The sequence below is a fragment of the Alternaria burnsii genome (assembly GCF_013036055.1).
Source record: "Alternaria burnsii strain CBS107.38 chromosome Unknown 730, whole genome shotgun sequence".
Taxonomy (NCBI): Eukaryota; Fungi; Ascomycota; class Dothideomycetes; order Pleosporales; family Pleosporaceae; genus Alternaria; species Alternaria burnsii.
This window is the reverse complement of record NW_024066110.1, coordinates 1,145,915-1,158,518: the sequence shown is the minus strand read 5'-3', so window position 1 is coordinate 1,158,518 and position 12,604 is coordinate 1,145,915. Positions and strand designations below refer to the sequence as shown.

The 12,604-nt window shown below is 52.8% G+C and overlaps 6 protein-coding genes across 6 annotated transcripts; 4 read left to right on the top strand and 2 right to left on the bottom strand.

Annotated features, from left to right (window-relative positions):
• Window positions 1–206: 206 nt before the first annotated feature.
• On the top strand, window positions 207–590 carry GT037_003803 (peptidyl-prolyl cis-trans isomerase pin4; the record flags this gene model as incomplete). The annotated part of the gene is made up of 1 exon (XM_038928850.1): window positions 207–590. The coding sequence occupies one exon, from the start codon at window positions 207–209 to the stop codon at window positions 588–590; it is 384 nt and encodes a 127-aa protein (XP_038788557.1).
• A 1,382-nt stretch (window positions 591–1,972) lies between these two features.
• GT037_003802 (zz type zinc finger domain-containing protein) lies at window positions 1,973–7,528 on the top strand (the record flags this gene model as incomplete). The annotated part of the gene is made up of 6 exons (XM_038928849.1): window positions 1,973–2,101; window positions 2,217–2,631; window positions 2,689–5,026; window positions 5,073–5,079; window positions 5,510–6,854; window positions 7,347–7,528. The coding sequence occupies 6 exons, from the start codon at window positions 1,973–1,975 to the stop codon at window positions 7,526–7,528; spliced, it is 4,416 nt and encodes a 1,471-aa protein (XP_038788556.1).
• Window positions 7,529–7,681: 153 nt separating this feature from the next.
• GT037_003801 (uncharacterized protein) lies at window positions 7,682–8,020 on the top strand (the record flags this gene model as incomplete). The annotated part of the gene is made up of 1 exon (XM_038928848.1): window positions 7,682–8,020. One exon carries the CDS (start codon window positions 7,682–7,684, stop codon window positions 8,018–8,020), a length of 339 nt encoding a protein of 112 aa, XP_038788555.1.
• Window positions 8,021–8,346: 326 nt separating this feature from the next.
• GT037_003800 (duf-domain-containing protein) lies at window positions 8,347–9,828 on the bottom strand (the record flags this gene model as incomplete). Its single annotated transcript, XM_038928847.1, has 5 exons — window positions 8,347–8,565; window positions 8,633–8,982; window positions 9,068–9,613; window positions 9,723–9,731; window positions 9,780–9,828. 5 exons carry the CDS (start codon window positions 9,826–9,828, stop codon window positions 8,347–8,349), a joined length of 1,173 nt encoding a protein of 390 aa, XP_038788554.1.
• An 807-nt stretch (window positions 9,829–10,635) lies between these two features.
• On the bottom strand, window positions 10,636–11,812 carry GT037_003799 (eukaryotic translation initiation factor-like protein 2 subunit beta; the record flags this gene model as incomplete). The annotated part of the gene is made up of 4 exons (XM_038928846.1): window positions 10,636–11,361; window positions 11,415–11,470; window positions 11,525–11,666; window positions 11,801–11,812. 4 exons carry the CDS (start codon window positions 11,810–11,812, stop codon window positions 10,636–10,638), a joined length of 936 nt encoding a protein of 311 aa, XP_038788553.1.
• Window positions 11,813–12,170: 358 nt separating this feature from the next.
• GT037_003798 (uncharacterized protein) lies at window positions 12,171–12,554 on the top strand (the record flags this gene model as incomplete). Its single annotated transcript, XM_038928845.1, has 2 exons — window positions 12,171–12,390; window positions 12,451–12,554. 2 exons carry the CDS (start codon window positions 12,171–12,173, stop codon window positions 12,552–12,554), a joined length of 324 nt encoding a protein of 107 aa, XP_038788552.1.
• Between the last annotated feature and the right edge of the window lie 50 nt (window positions 12,555–12,604).

The window sequence follows — 12,604 nt, the reverse complement described above, 5'->3', positions numbered from 1 at the left end:
GAGCTCAGAGCTCCGGTACACTTTCACCAATTTAAGCCTCCCATGTGCATAACTTTACCACATTGCAAACTCACCTAAACGATAGATCACCGATACGATTTTCACGAATTCAGACCTTGCTTATCAAAACATCTGATCAACGTATCAATTGTAACTGCAACATCTCGAAAACCACTGCAGCCTCGTTCGCGCATCGCTATCCCAAGATGGCGCCTAAAAACAAGGGCAAGGGAAAAGACAAAGACGAGAGCAGTAACAGTAAAAGTGAAGGGGGAAAAGGCTCAGGCGGAAAACTCAAACCAGCAACTTCAATAAACGTACGCCACATACTCTGCGAAAAGCACTCTAAGAAGGAAGAAGCATTGGAGAAGCTGCGCAACGGCGCCAAATTTGACGAAGTGGCCAAGGAAATGAGTGAGGACAAAGCGAGGCAAGGTGGCAGCCTAGGTTGGAAAGTCAGAGGAAGCTTGATGCAGGACTTCGAGAAGGTAGCATATGAGTTGGAGCCTAGTACAACTGGTAGCCCGAAGATTGGCGAGGTGAAGACGAGCGAGGGATATCATATCATCATGGTTGAAGGGAGGAAGTAGGAGGGGTTGAGCCATGGGAGTGGCAATGGGAATGGGAATGGGTTAAAGAGTGAACATGATTGATACCCTGGGAATCAGGGTCTGCATACACGGTGTTTGCCCTGTAGAGACCCGTCTCACGTCAGGCTTAAAATCCTATGGAGAACCTGTTCTGATTGCAATTACGTCTGCCTTCAGAAGCACTTCAGAAACGCGTCTTAGCTGAAGGGCTCCCTTACTTGCGTTTTGCAACAACCATCGGAGTCTCACTCGCCTATTCCTTTGGCTACCGCAGAAGTGCCGAACGCAAAGTATCGAGACGAATAGCTGCTGTGAATAAAGTAATGCATAAGTTCGTTAGTATTCGATAGAGTCTGTAGAATTTGGTAATATCTTGAAGTGTACCATTCGCCTTCCAGGTTCACACCAAGACATATACTTTGGGGCTATTGCTAGCACGTGATACAACTTCGCAATGAACATCTATGGGACAAGTTTACGTGTTCACAACATGTCGAAGTGAATTGAGCGAGCGCATACAAGCGCCTCGCAGTGGCCGCTCTTGGCCATGGATTGAGGCTGGAAAACAGAGCGACCAATGGCAGACTCGGCAGATGCATCGAACCCTTGAGTGGGAAAGATATGCGATACATGGGGTGTCGTGTCTTTCCACATGTTTAGTGAGGCGAAACAAGACACGCCGGCCTCTTTCGGCCGTTGTCGAGCTGCCCGGGAGCCGTCATGCTAGCGGGCCTCTTATCGCGTTTGTGAAACGTTATCATGGGTGATCACCTGGCCCACGGTGCTTCATCATCACGTGTAGGCGGACCATCACGTCATCATCTTGAGCAATAGCCTTCTTGGATGTCGCATAGGCGGGTAAGAGTGATAGTAATCGGCGGAGTCCTCGCGGCTCCTCACCGGCTGACGACGTGTCTGGCTGCCTTTCGTGGTAGCGGACCACTCACCAACTCCAAGGGTAGAAGCCAGTCAACTCTAAGCCGCCAAACGCGAGCGATAGCAGTCGAGAGTACCTTGCCACAAGCCAGACGGTCCATCAGTCCCTCAGCCCACAAGTGAACCTAACTACAAAGCCAACATCTGCCTTTCGCTCTCACTGCGACGCGAGCATTGGAAATCCGGTGTACGAGAAGGTTGGCGCGCGCCCCGGCGTCCACTAACGCACTGACCCCACTTCTTAGGCAGCTACCATTACACCTCCAGCTGCTCCGCCGTCTCACCTGCTCCACCTCCGCCTTCAACTCAACTCCATCAGCCAGCCTCGACAGCAACATCAACACTCAAGTTGCTGCACCTCTTCATCTTCCTTACAGCGGCGGCAAGCTAGCTGCAGTCGCTCTGACTACTACTCTCACCCTCATCGCCAGCCTCACTCGCCCATCATGGCGGCGACTAACAATGTCCCCGTGACTCTGGACACGCCTATCGTGGTCAAGGTCCTGTTCCGGGGCCAGACAAAGAAGTTCAAGCTACCTCTGAAGGATCTTGGAGCCCATGTGCTACCCGACAAGGTCCGTAGTTGCTCGTTACCACAGGTTATCATGCTCAGGCGATCGGCTCGCTCGCCTGGATATACGACCAAACGCGCTCAACAAGGACGATACTGACTTGATCTCCCATGTTTAGCTCCGAAGCATCCTCCAGCTTGAAGCTGGCGAGCAGGTCGTCTTTGAACGCTACTCCGACTCCGCCGCCTCGTATGTCATCCTCGACGCCGACAAACCCCAGGTTTACAAGACGCTCTTCCGCGCTGCAAAGGCGAAACTCAAGCTGCGTTTGAGAGCTACCGTTCCTGGTGAAGAGCCCGTACCTGCACCTGCACCCGCGCCGATGCCGCCACATACGCTTCCAGGCTATGCGCCATCTGTTCACCGCATGAGCTCAGATACCCTCACTCCACAGGGCAATCGACCTGTTTCTCCGGTGATTGCCCGCTCGCCGGACATGGAGAAGAAGGAGGCCATCAGTCCTGTGTCGCCACCAAAAACGGCAGATGCTGACGGCGAGGCTCCTGTACCGCAGGCCTTCACTGCCCGTCAGAGTAAGCACCAACGCGAACGTGATTTGCCGTACAACACTTAGCTAACACCCACAACAGACTTCTTCAACAACCTTGCAACTGCCAACTATAACTCGGGTCTTGCGTTCCGCCCCAAGCCGAGCAATGTGTGCACCTCGTGGGTTGTCTATTGCAACAACTGCAACGAGCCTATGGAGGATGAGCACTTCCATTGTAGCGTATGCGACGGTGGCGATTACGATCTTTGTCCTGCTTGTGTCGACAACGGTGTTCATTGCCCCGGAAGCGGACACTGGATGGTCAAGCGCTTCGTCAAGAATGGCAGTGTCGTCAACAGCACTACCCAGCGCATCGCACCCAAAGTCAAGGCCGAGGAGCCCCAACAGCAGGATATTCCAGGAGCTTTCACCGATGAGAAGCAGTCTGTCACCTACGAACAGGAGCCCACTCGCACCTGTAACTGCTGTGTCACCGTGCTCCCCGAGAAGGAGTTCGTTACCTGCGTCCCCTGTGATGATTACGACCTTTGCTTGACTTGCCATGTTAGCAACAAGCATGGTCACCATCCTGGCCATACCTTCAAGCCTGCCACATCCGAGACTGTGCTTCCTACTCTGGCGGATTTCCTGTGCAATTCCGGCAGGAATGTTCGTCACAACGCTGTCTGCGATGGCTGCGACAAGTTCATTTACGGTGTCCGCCACAAGTGCTTGAATTGCCCAGACTGGGATTACTGTTCTGACTGTCTCAAGAACGCCAAGTTCATTCACCCCCGTCACCGCTTCGTACCTATCTATGAGCCTTTGGCTGAGCCCATGAACACCGCCAACCGCCACTACGGTATCTACTGTGACGGTCCTCTCTGCAAGGATAAGGAGAACCTGTCATACATTGACGGCATCCGCTACAAGTGTGCAGTCTGTCACGACACCGACTTCTGCCAAAACTGCGAAGCTCATCCCAGCAACAAGCACAACCACACTCATCCACTCATCAAATTCCAGACACCTGTGCGCAGCGTTAGCGTCACGACTCTCAACGATGATAAGCAGCGCAAGTCCGTTGCTAGGCTCGGTGATCGCATTGCTGACAGGCGATCTACGTCGACTGAGACTACCCCTGTCGCTCCTTCTACCAACGCTGCGACTCAGGTTCAGACCATTGTTGACATGAAGCCCTCAGCAGAGCCTCAAGTCAAGAAGGAGAAGATTGCTATTCGTGATCTGCTCGTCGACTCTGTAGAGCCAGTGCAAGAGAAGCCTGTTCAGCCTATTCAGCCTACGGTGCCCATCAAGTCGGAAGCCATCTCCATTGCTAGATCGGATACCGCTACCGAGGGCCTTGACGCACACTTCATTCGAGATACCATCATTGACGGTTCCAAAATCTGTGCAGGCCACCAGTTTGTTCAAGTATGGACTCTACGCAACCCAGGCCCTAACGCCTGGCCACGAGGATGCAGTGTACGACACGTTGGTGGCGACAACATGCTCAACATTGACAATACGCGTCCCTTGAGCCACACTGATCTCGCAGAGGCCAGCGAAAGCAACATACTCGGACATACCGTCGAGGCCGGCGAGGAAGCTCAGTTCCGTGTTCTTATGAAGGCACCCCAACGTGAGGGCACTGCTATCTCTTACTGGCGCTTAAAGACCCCTGAAGGTATGCCCTTCGGTCATCGTCTGTGGTGTGATATCGCCGTCGTTGGCGTGCCCTCCCCTGTGGTAGTCCAGCCAGCGATTCCTCCTGCGCCAGTTCAGAGCGTCCCTACTCCTACCCCAGGCTCAGCTACCACGTTTGAGGTTGCCCCTCGATCGAATCCTCTTTACGAGCGCCTCCTACAAGCTAGAGCTGAGAGGATGAAGCATGTACAACACTCTCAGCAACAGCAAATGAACCTGCAGAAGATGAAGGATGCGCACCACTCTTTGCAACAACAACTGGATCAACAGAAGATGGAGCGTGTCCAGCGTGTGCGCAAGGCTGCTATGGAGCGTCTTCTAGAGGGTCGTCGTAAGGTTCATGAGGAAGCGAACCGCCGCAAGGAACACGAAGCTGCTCTTGCCACCATCAACCAGGAGCCGAATGTTCCATCCAAGGCTGAGATCAAGCCTGAGGAGCCAGTCGCTGAACTCCCCGTTGAGGAGAAGCAGCGCTCATCTGAGCCTCTCGCTTCCGGTATGATTTTCCCTCAGCTAGACAAAGAGTCCCCTGAGTCGAGCACCTATGAGTCTTCTACTACTGCTCAGCCCATGTCTCCCTCGTCTGAAAAGAGTACAGTCGCTCGTACCGTTACCGTCGCTTCGGATGACGAGTTTTTCGAGGATGCCGAAAGTGTTGCCCTAATGTCTGATGACGGTTTCATGACCGACGAGGAATACGACATCCTCGATGCTAGCGATGAGGAGATGCCGTAAGCAGATCGAGCACGGCTGTTGACGAGCTACATTCTTCGTAAGCATAAAGGTAAGCGGAGTGCTCCAGATTATTGTTTATAGCGTTCGGATTTCTGGGTTATGGGGGCGTCCAAAGGAGTGCAATTGGGGAAACATGGAACAACTCAACACTCCCTACACGGAAGGCGCTGGCGCGCGCTTCAATACACCTCGACGGGACGTGTCAGTGGGGTTCTATATTGCCTCTGGCTCGGTTACGGCTCTCCTACTTTGGCTCAATTTGATCTTTCCTTAGTCTTTAAATGTCTTTCATATGTGTAGTAAATCTATTGGAGTCTTGTTGAACGTATATGTGCTTGTGACTTCGTGATGCTATTATCATTCATGGCCAAAGAGATCCGACTGTGGAGACGAAGCCTGTTGATTTTCTTGGAACATGACTAAGCCAGGGTCTTCTAGCGCGGACCTACTAGCGAAAAAGTGCCCCAGAAAAAAGTTAGAGACCTGAAGTATCGATACGCATCACCATCCACGCTACAATGTCGAAAGATACTGAGATGCTTTCTGCCGACGAAGTCGCCGTCACTTCAAAGGGGGAGCGTCGCGAAAAGAAGGAGAAGAAAGAGAAGAAGCGCTCGAGGACAGAATCGAACGCTGAGGTTGCGGAGGCCGATGCCACCGAAGATGAAGCGGAGACACCAGCGAAGAAGCGCAAACGTGAGACACTTCCCGAAGAGCTCGAGATCGACATCAGTCTTCCCGAACCCGCGTCGAAGAAAGCCGCTCGTAAAGCAAAGAAGGCGAAACTGAACCCGACACCCGCCGCCGACGTAGATGGACCAGAAGCGGTTGCGAAGACAGACGGGGCGGCGAGAGAGGATAAGGACACGGCTGCACAGCGTTCGGCATATGGTGTCTGGATTGGTAACTTGCCATGGTCTGCCACCAGGGAGACACTGCGAAAGTTCTTGACCGATAATACTGAGATTGCGAATGAGCAAATAACACGCGTCCACATGCCTCCACCGACAAAACCGACTCCCGCCAATTGGACCACCAAGCCCATGAACAAAGGCTTTGCATACGTGGATTTCTCTACAGAGCTGGCAATGTACTCGGCAATTGCTTTAACAGAGACGAAGATGGATGGACGCGCGCTACTCATCAAGAACGCGAAGAGCTTTGACGGACGCCCAGACAAGCCCAAAACAGAGGAGATTCAAGACACCCGTGGAGGCAAGGGTGCTAAACCAGGCCATCCCCCGAACAAGCGCATTTTCGTGGGCAACCTCTCCTTCGATGTTACAAAGGAAGACCTTGAGGCACACTATGCCCCATGTGGAGCGATCGATAACATTCATATGGCAACATTTGAAGATTCAGGCAAGTGCAAGGGATATGCTTGGGTTACTTTCGGCGACGTGGAAGCTGCAACGGCAGCGGTCAAAGGCTTCGTGTTCAAAGATCCATCTGCGTTCAAGAGCAAAAAGGACAGAGATGAGAGCAGTGACGAAGAGGACGTCAATAAACCCGTAAAGCAAAGGAAATGGCTAGTCAGCAAATTGATGGGCAGAGAGTTGCGTCGTGAATTTGCCGAGGACGCGAAAACGAGGTATGATAAACGTTTTGGCAAGGGCGAGCCTGTGGACGGGGTCAATCCGGACCGATGGAAGAATTTTGGCGACGGAGATCAAAGAAGAGGCAGAGGTGGTGGCAGGGGTGGTGGCAGAGGTGGCAGAGGTGGCAGAGGAGGTAGAGATGACATGGGAAGCAGGCAAGATGGAGGAGAGGGCAATGGCGGACGGGATTTCAAGCGCAAGGTTGATCCGAGAACCATCAAGAGTGGTGCAGCGCACTCGAATGCGCCGAGAGCAAGTCAAGCTATTGTGGAATCGCAAGGGAAGAAGACTACCTTTGAATGAGAGTATACTTCGTAGTCAGGCCAAACATATAGGATACCCCACAAGTAAGAGCTAGTCGCTATGTACGGCAGGTATCACGCTGCGTGTTGTAGGACTGGGAGGCGCATGGTTACACGTATTAAAGTCTCCTTCTACCTACGCCTTTTGTCGTTCTCAACACCCTGGTACTATTGTCACGCTCTGATAGCAGCTATCGCGCTACCCTACTCACCGCAGTGTTGCACCATGTGTATCAATTCTTATCAACACTAAATCGAACAATCAGACATGGTCTCCCTCTTTACAGCAATGTCAAATCTAAAACGTATCTCCATCGTCCCCAACCTAGCTTGCGAACGCGCGGGTATGAAATAGTACGCCTGCATTCCGAAAAAATATGACTTCGCACCCACAACCGAAGGCCCCTTCCAAATAGTTAACGTCGCAACCAAGAACTTGAAGAACTTCTTCAAACCTAAAGACAAGAAAGCAACTACACCCGTGTTGCAAAAGGTTGAAGACAGAAAAACAGGCGAGGTCAAAGCAGAAGATCAACAGAACGACGCGCTTTACATTTGTCCTGTCGAGATTGGAACGCCGCTCCAAATCATGAACTGACATTTCGATATGAGCAGCTCGGATCTTTAGTTGTGGTCTACGGAGTTGGATAGGGAGACCAAGGTGGCCAGGATTAAGAGCAAACATAATGTTTTTGATGCGAAGGCCAGCCCTCCCAAGAGCTCTTCACTTGTTATCTCGGCTCCTGGCGCGATGAAAACGACGTCGACCATGGCGAATCCTTCTATACATTCGGCTGCATTGACGAACAAGTCCTCTCGCGCTGCGGCGTCTCAGAACCACACTATGTGCCCATCGTTCCATCAAAAGGCTTCTGGCAGTTCTCTTCCCCAACTGTTACCCTCAACGGCGAGACTACCCAACGACCCCCCGGAAATACTGCAATCGCCGATACAGGAACTACACTGGCCCTTGTTGACGACGCACTCTGCGAGAAGATATACAGCACTATCCGTGGCGCTGTGTACGATAAAGCGCATCAAGGTTGGACCTTCCCCATCGGAACAAAAATCTCTAATCGTCCTACTCTAGCACTTGCTGTGGGTGACAAGGAATTTGAAGTACAAAAAGAAGATTTTGGGTTTGCGAAATGTGGGGCGGGCATACAGTACGGCGGAATACAATCACGTGGAAAGAGTGAGTTTGATATTTTCGGGGATACGTGGTTGAAGGGCGTTTATGCGATTTTCGATCAGGAAAAGAAGAGGTTTGGGACTGTTCAGAGGGTGGAGGGGATGCAGAATTTGGCTATGCCGAAATGAAGGCTGGTTCACCCCTATGTCGCTAGATCATTAGTTGTGGTAATGGTATCGCTCATTCTTCTCTACTATCCAGACCTTTGTCGTGTGAAATTGCGACTACGGAGCCGCAGCATTGGCAGCTAACCACTGCCCAAACGCTGCCGCGTTCCTTGTCTGCATGAACACGGTCCCTGGTCCCGTGAACTTGCACACGAGCCCCTCGCCCGCCGTCATGTTACTGATGATACCCCCGCTAGCAACACGCTCGAGTACGTATTTGCAGTTCCATGCGACCAGATGTCCGTTATCGATGATGTACTTCTCGTTGGCTGCGAGCTAAATTGAGGCAACGTTAACGAACCATAGAACCTAGCATGGGAAGGTATCCAAGGATGGAGCTTACATCTTTCCTAATGATCGCACCAAAGCTCGTAACCCAAAGCACACCCGTACCACTGATCTTGTACACGAACAGTCCTTCACCACTGAACATGGCTTTTCCAATGCCCTGGCTCTTGTACTCGGTTACGATACCCTGTGTACAGGCTAGAAAGGCGTCGCGACCCACCGACCACTGTTCCTTTCCACCAAGCTTGATGATGGTGATGTCGCCTATAGAGGAAGGAGCGAGGAGGAGTTCACCCGGGCCGGTGTATGTAGATTTACTCATGTCACCACCGATGAGTGCTTTTTTAAGGGAGAATTTCAGGTTACCTTTCAACGTCATGGTGGGGGACATTGCTATCATTGCGCCTAATTTCATCTGTTAGACAGTGGTTCTTCTGTTTTTCTTGCGCAGTGTAACGGCTAGATATGGAACATGTGCTGCAAGACGTACCAGGTTTCGCGGTAAACGGACATCCGATCGCTAATTGCACTGTGAGGATCGAATTCGTGTCCCGATGGCTCACACGATAGCTTCCTCCATTGAAGGTCCCTACGTCATCTGCTGAGGCACTTGCAGGGCCGGTATGCGCTGCTTGGCCTACGTATTGCGGTTGCTGTGGTATGGTCTGTTGGCTCGGTTGCGACTGTCCCATACCTGGATGTCCTGTCTTCTCGGCAGGATATCCTGACTGCTCGTCCCGGTATGGGCTTGCACTTGGACTTCCACCAGGAAATCCACCGAAGCCAGGGCTCATCGGCTGCTGCTGATGAGGGGGCGGCGATTGTGCTTGGCCCAGCGGTGGAAAGTGCTGTTGTTCGGGTGGTGGCGCATATTGTTGTTTTTCAGGCGGCGGCGCATACTGTGGCTGTGGGTTGGGGTTACCGCCCGGTGGAGGGGGATAGTGTTGTTGTTGGTGTGCGGGTGGGGATGTGGGCGGTGGTGGGTAGGATTGGCCTCCTGGAGGAGGGGCAAAGTACTGCTGTTGGGGCTGTTGGTCTGGTATGCGTCAGGTTGCTGTTCAGGGGTGCAAGTGTTGTGGCATGAGGAGCTAAGTGAGCAAACAATCGACGTTTGTTGAGAGGATACGAGGGAGGGCGGCATGTACCTGGCGGAGCTGTATCGTGTCAGTTGACCTCCCCATGTACTGCGATATGCGACTCACGAGGGTAGTAGTTCCCACCTGGCGGTGGTGTTCCCTGATATCCCGACATGTTCAAGCTCCCAATTCTGCAGAGACCAAGTCGACGCGACTATGGTAGTCACCCGGAAGACGACGCAGGAGTTGATGTTAGCAGTACACGCACGCGCACAACTACAGGACGAGAGGGGGGAGGAGAGCGGAGAAGGAATTGATTTAGTCTACGGAAGCATCAGCACCACATGCAGTATAGACGTTTTAACCGCGCGCCCCCGTTGGTGTCTTCCTTGGTCAAGCTGCTCAGCCTCCAGCGCGCAGCTGTTGGCTAGCGGGGTGCCTCGAGCCGCCGAATCAGCGCCCCGCAACTGTCGCTCTGAGCTGTGCCAAGGCTGTGCGACGGGTGAGCAAGAGAATAGCATAAAGTGGTTTATGCGCGGCGAGCTATCTTTAATGGGGAGGGCATGAGAAAGCAACGGAAGCAAACATGCTTGTATGCATCCACGACGCAGGGGAGCTCCGGGACGCACCGCAAGCTATCAGGGTCCGAGTTGCGAACGGCATGCAAGCGCCCACGATCATCTCAAATGACAAATGCTAGTCTGCATGTCATCTGCCAGCGTCTGCACCAAGTTACCAGACGGCACACAACACGTGATGAGCATGTTTCTTTTGTACCTCTATCATACTGTATCCTTTTTGACTCATCCCAAATATACGTGAACTATCCCGCAGACATTGCTCTGAATCCATCATGATCATGACCGTTCTCATCCGCCGAACAAGCGTCATAACAGCAACAGCCGTAGCGCCCGCTTATCGAGAAAACCCAGCCCAAGCCATGCATAACATTGAATATCGTAAAGCGCATAACACAAACCCTCTAGCCCACCATTCTCCGCCTCTTTCCGATCTGAGCAGAGAAACCAGTCTTGATGGCCTGTACTGAACGCCTTGATCCGCAGCTGTTGCAAGTCACGAAGTTCAGACGGTTCTCACCCTTGGATAGGTCCGTGTCGGGCGAGCGGCAGGTCTTGCATGTCACGTATTCGACAATGTACCGTCTCAGGACGTTCTCAAGTTGCTTCTGCTGGAAGCGACCCTTGATAACTAAACGCTTCTGGTCGGCAAACGAACCGCTCGTACCCAGTTCGGCGAACAGGAACTGGGCAACGTGCTCGTCGGAACGCTTCATACGCTTGCAGATCTCGGCAAGATTGGCGAAAACAGTCTTCTTGTTGCCTTCGCGCATACACTGTGGGGGCGGGATCTTGTAGCTCTTTGTGCCGGAGCTGGCGAGGTCGGGATGTTGCGCGTGGAGGAGCGTGAAGAAGCGGTTCAGGAGGAGGTTGTACGAGATGGGAGTCGTCGAGTCGTGTTGCCAGATGCCGGTGCCCTTCATCATGTCGCCCTCCTGTACTTCGGGTTCGGGGGCAGCAACCTCCTCCTCACCTTCGGGCTTGTCTCCGCCGGCGGCAGCGAGCTTGGCCTCGAAGTCGTCTTCGACCTTCTTCTTGCTAGACTTCTTCTTTTTCTTCAGTGCAGCGAAGTCGCCCTCTGCGCCGTCCTCGTCCTCGCCTTCCTTCTTCTTGCTCGACTTCTTCTTTTTCTGTGGTTCTGTCAGTGGTCTGTTAACAGTACCATTGCATTTTGCGCCCTCACCTTCTTTGCCAGATCAGCAAACATATCGGTAACCTCTTCAACCTCTTTGTCGTCGCCTACAGCCATTGTTGTTAGCGACTGATCTGTTGCCAGTATGTGGGCTATCTTACCACCACCCGAGGAGTGACCCTCGGCAGAGTCCTTGCCGCCGTTCATCTCTAGTGACTCTGTAACGTCGCCGTTGCTGTCGACAATCGTGGCACCTTCGGAGAATTGGACAGACTTGCGGGGTTTGCGGTCAGGGAGATCGGCCTTTACAGAGATGCGTTAGCACATGGCTCTTTGCAGAAGATGCAGGAAGGTGAAGGCTAGGCAGCTGGCATGCAGGTTGCCCACCACTCGTGCACAGGATATTTCGACAGCGAACGTGGGGTTGAATGACGTACAGTGTCAGCCATGATTGCGGTTGTAGTCTGGGTTTCGATCTGCAGTGGAGCAGTCGCAGTGTAGTGCTACGGATTCGGAGTAGGTTGTATTATGTAGGGGTGGTGGGTCGAAGAGTAGGGCGAGCCGTCACCTTAAAGTTCGCCGCAACACATGTGTGAGTCGAACGCTCTGAGCCAAGATTTGCGTCACGTGCCGGCTGCCGCTAAGCCCCACCTCCGCTCATTGGCTGTAGCGCTCCAACTGCATGGCCGAACGCGTCTACTCCATCTACTGTCGCGACCCTATTACTTCCGCCGATGCTGCTGCGTTAGCCTGCCGAGCGAGCCATACGTCTATCCTCCTTCTTGTTCGCCCAACGCCGTCGTCGCCATGTCGATGAGCAACAGCGAGAGCTTCGTAGAGCCAGACTCTCCCGACGACATCGATTCATTACCGTCCTCCGCAACGAGCTCCGAAGCCGACGAAGAAGAGTACATGTCGGATGCAGACCGGGAATGGAAAGAGTCGTTGCAACAACTGGAGCTGTTGTTGACCATGGTCATGGTGCCATATCTGGGCAAATACTTTGGCAGAAAGGCTGCTTACTGGGGTACGTCATCTTCCATATCCACGAGGACGGATGCATTGCAGGTTGCTAACGAATTTCTAGGATGGGCCAAATTCATGGAATGGAAGTACCCTGTCGAAGTCGTCTTCTCGAGTCCCAAGACATTCAAGCTTGCTGGAGCTGTTGAGGCAGCAGCGACGTTATGAGCGCTTTATACTACCGCGGCGGCTTCACGCATTCAAGCATTGGCGTTCAT